The sequence below is a fragment of the Diaphorina citri genome, unplaced genomic scaffold (assembly GCF_000475195.1).
Source record: "Diaphorina citri unplaced genomic scaffold, Diaci psyllid genome assembly version 1.1 scaffold3477, whole genome shotgun sequence".
Taxonomy (NCBI): domain Eukaryota; kingdom Metazoa; phylum Arthropoda; class Insecta; order Hemiptera; family Psyllidae; genus Diaphorina; species Diaphorina citri.
The window spans coordinates 1-4,405 of NW_007380883.1; the positions used below are offsets into that span (position 1 = coordinate 1).

Below are 4,405 nucleotides of genomic sequence, written 5' to 3' on the forward strand. Positions count from 1 at the left end.
CATTAGACGCAAGGTGCTACTCACACTAGCACATACCAAATTCTTTTATTTAACTGCTTAGATCTTAATTAATTTTATTTACTAAACGAAGTCTTTCGTTTAGTCTCTCCTTCAATATTAATTCCTTTCGCGAAAACAAAATAGACTCCTCAACTAGTAGCTCCGAGGAATCTATTCCCTCGCTATTGAGCGATTCTGAGGAACCGGCTTCTACATTATTTCCACTAAGTAATCTCGGGGAATCGAACCCTGTCAGTAGTGAGATTCTAGAACTAGAAAGAGACTTAGGAAATCTTTCTATCATGGCTACTACAAATACGGTACCGGAACTCAAATCCGAATACCTAAAGATGGTGCCAGAGTTCTCGGGTGAACCCGAACTCCTACCCAGATTTCTCTCTATTTGCGAGAAATTGGTGATGAAGTTTTACAACGTCACCAACCTAAACGATTTCCAAAATGACTATTTAATGGACTCCATTATCGCGAAGATCAAAGGTGACGCGCAACGTAACATCAGCTCGTGCGTAATAAGCTCCTGGAACGATCTAAAGAACGCGTTAATAAACACATATGCCGACAAGCGTGACGTCCACACACTTGTAATAGAAATGTGCGCGTTGAAACAAACCAGTGAAAGTGCTTTTGAATTCTTCAATAAAATTCAGAAAATGATTAATCTGCAGACCTCCTATGTAGTCAACCACAACACCCCAGGTGCAGAGTACATCAAGAAGTTTATTCTGGATCTTGGACTCCGTACATTCCTGCGCGGCTTGAAGGAACCATTGGGATCCTTAATGCGGACTAAAAATCCGAAGGACCTTAATGACGCCCTCAACATCCTAACGAATGATTTCCAAATCGACACTACAAGGAAGAATCAAGACAATACTCAGCGATATGTCCCACCGATGATGAATAACAACAAATCCTTCCAGAAAGCTAGCAATCAAACACAGTATTCAGGTTGGAACCAGCAACGTCAATTTTCTCCAAATCAATCAAACCAGAATCAGAACAACTCCTACCGTAACAACAACTGGAGAAACAACAATAACAACAGTAACTACAACAATCAGAATAACAAGACGCAAAACAACCAAAATGTTTGGACCAGACCTTCTACTCAACCTCTACCCAAAGCTACACCGATGAGTATCTCCACCGGAGCCACACGAAATCAACTCAATAATATTGAGGCATGTGACGATCAACAATACCCTGTGGAAGAACAGCAGTTCTTCCAACCGGATCAAGATGTTCCAGATCAAATGACTGATCAATGCAATCAGGAACAAGAGGCATACGACAACCAAAATTTTTGGTTCGGAGCCTCGGAGTCAACGGAACATTAATGAACCTCACCAACTGTGAGAACAAGCTTCCGTATTTCATCGTGCCAGACTTAAACCTTCGAGTTTTAGTCGACACAGGAAGCACTAAATCATTTATCAAACCAAACTTGGCGAGGAAACACTTCAACAAATTCATAAGAAATGACCCATTCACAGTCTGCACAGCTCATGGAAAAAGTGGCGTGAACCATAGTATCACAATTCCCGCCTTTGAAATATTCAAATCCCGGAAAAATCTGAAGTTTCATCTCTTTGACTTTCATGACTTCTTTGACTGCCTCATAGGGATGGACACACTAAGAAGTCTAGGATTTTGTGTGGACATTGCAAACCAACATTTGAAAAATCATTCGACTACCATTAACCTTCAGCTAAGAGACTCAAATACGGAAGTCAACAAAATAGAAATCTATCCTGAAAGCGAACAAGTGATCGAACTGAAAGTTTCAAACATAAAAAATGGAGAAGCCATGCTTCCTGCAGTTAACCTGGGAAGTTGCTCCATACAACAGGGTGTGGTAGAAGTTAGGAATGGAAAAGCCTTGTGTACAGTAACTAATCCGACAGTTCAAAAACTTAACCTGTGTTACAACCCACTAACGCTAGAAGAATTACATAAAAACTATGATTTCAAAGTAACTGACAGTAACTTGAATAACTTCAGTTCGCCAACAAAATTCAACTTCAACCTCATTAGGACCCAGCACATGAACGAAGAAGAGAAATTCATGCTGGAAAACCTTTTGAAAGAGTTTGAAGAGGTTTTCCACATGGAGGGCAACCCTCTTACTTTCACCAATAAGATCAAACACAAAATAAATACTACTAACGAAGATCCGATCTATACTAAACCGTACCGATACCCTGCAGTGCACCGTGAGGAAGTGAGAGCCCAGATTAACAAGATGTTAGAAGAAAATATCATCCGGCCATCACATTCTCCGTGGTCTTCACCAATTTGGGTCGTCCCCAAAAAATTGGACTCCTCCGGAAGAAGGAAGTGGAGGATTGTAATCGACTATCGCAAACTGAACGATAAAACTGTGAATGATCGGTACCCTCTCCCAAATATAACCGATCTACTTGATAAACTTGGACGCTGTGTCTACTTCACAACTCTAGATCTAGCGTCGGGGTTCTATCAGATAGAAATGGATGAGAATAGCATTCAAAAGACAGCGTTTAACACGGAAGGAGGCCACTACGAATACCTGCGTATGCCGATGGGATTAAAGAACTCACCATCAACCTTCCAACGAGTCATGGACGATGTCCTCAGAGGACTTGTAAACGAATGCTGCCTCGTTTATTTAGATGACATAATAATATTTGGATCTTCCCTTCAACAACATCTTCAAAACATCAGAAAAGTACTCACAAGACTGAGGGATTCGAACCTGAAAATCCAACTCGATAAGTCTGAATTCCTGAGAAAGGAAGTCGAATACTTGGGACACGTAGTTACTGAGGAAGGAGTTAAGCCAAATCCAACGAAGATCAATGCTATCAAATCGTACCCCATACCTAGAACAGTGAAGCAGATCAAAGGTTTCCTAGGACTTTTGGGCTATTACCGCAGATTCATCAAGGATTTCGCCAGACTAACGAAGCCCCTAACTAAATGTCTCAAGAAAGATGCAAAAATAGATATTACTGATGTCGAGTACAAAGATTGTTTTGAGAAGTGTAAGATAATCTTAGCTAATGAACCAGTGTTGCAATACCCGGACTTCTCGAAACCATTCATCTTGACCACCGACGCCAGCAATGTGGCACTTGGAGCTGTCCTCTCTCAAGGTGTGCTAGGACAAGACAAACCCATAGCATTCGCCAGCCGAACACTGAATGACAGTGAAAGGAACTACAGCACAATCGAAAAGGAATTACTTGGTGTTGTCTGGGCTGTAAAATATTTCCGCCCATATCTGTTCGGAAGACATTTCAAGATTGTGACTGATCACAAACCACTTCAATGGCTCTTTAGCTTGAAGGACCCTAGTTCAAAACTAGTGAGATGGCGTCTCAAACTAGAGGAATTCGATTACGAAGTATTGTACAAGAAAGGATCCTTGAACAAGAATGCGGATGCTCTGTCAAGAATAGAGTTGAATATCAACGAAGGTGAGCCCCAGCCATCTACAAGTGGAACTCAAGCATACAATGATGACCTGCAGTCCATCATCCCGGAAGTCGATATTTCAGACTTGAGCATCGATTTTGATGCGCTCATTGGCAACATGGCCTTCAATGATCTCATCACCGAGGATGGGGGAGGAGAAGACACCAATGCAACTGTTCATTCAAGCGAGCAGAACCCAACAGTGGGTATACCGATCAGTGAAACCCCCGTGAATCAAGCAGCGAACCAAATTATAATATCAACAGTTCCTCACTCAAAAGCCAACGTTACTTTCAGAAACAACATCCACGGAAACAAGATGAGATATCTAGTTCAGTTAGACAGCCATAAATCAGGGCTGGACATACAAGAATTCATTAACGAGTACATTGCACCGAACGTCCCATATCATCTGTATTTCGAAGATGACCCACAAGGAAAACTGTACGAGTTAATCTCGGTAGTGTTGCAAAATCACTATCAAAACTCAAATTTGAAATTCACGAAATGTACTAAATATCTACGAGACATAGAAGAGGACCACGAAAAGGAAAACATAGTCACCTACTTCCATGAAGGGATGGCAAACCACCGCGGAATGGATGAAGTAGAAAAAACGATCAAACTTACATATTATTGGCCTAACATTCGCAAAACAGTACAGAACGTAATTAACAAGTGTGAAATATGCCAACTATCCAAATACGATCGAAACCCATTGAAACCAAAATTCAACATTACACCTACTGCGGTGCGTCCGTTTCAAATAGTACACATCGATTGCATTTCACTAGAAAACACCAAGTGCTTATCAATAGTGGACTCTTTCTCAAAATATGCTCAAATGTACCCCATAGACACCGCTCAAGCTGTAGAAGTTGCACAAAAGCTGTTACAGTATTTTACACCCCAGGGAGTCCCAGAAACG

At 41.3% G+C, this 4,405-nt stretch overlaps 1 protein-coding gene across 1 annotated transcript; it reads left to right on the forward strand.

Moving 5' to 3' along the window:
• The first annotated feature begins 7 nt into the window (after positions 1–7).
• Positions 8–1,924, forward strand: LOC103520329 (myb-like protein P). The gene has a single exon (XM_008485419.2). It carries the CDS (start codon positions 303–305, stop codon positions 1,356–1,358), a length of 1,056 nt encoding a protein of 351 aa, XP_008483641.1. The 5' UTR covers positions 8–302; the 3' UTR covers positions 1,359–1,924.
• The last annotated feature ends 2,481 nt before the right edge of the window (positions 1,925–4,405 follow it).

Excerpts from the sequence above, each read along its gene's own strand:
- LOC103520329 (XM_008485419.2), top strand. The coding sequence starts at position 303 with ATGGCTACTACAAATACGGTACCGGAACTCAAATCCGAATACCTAAAG.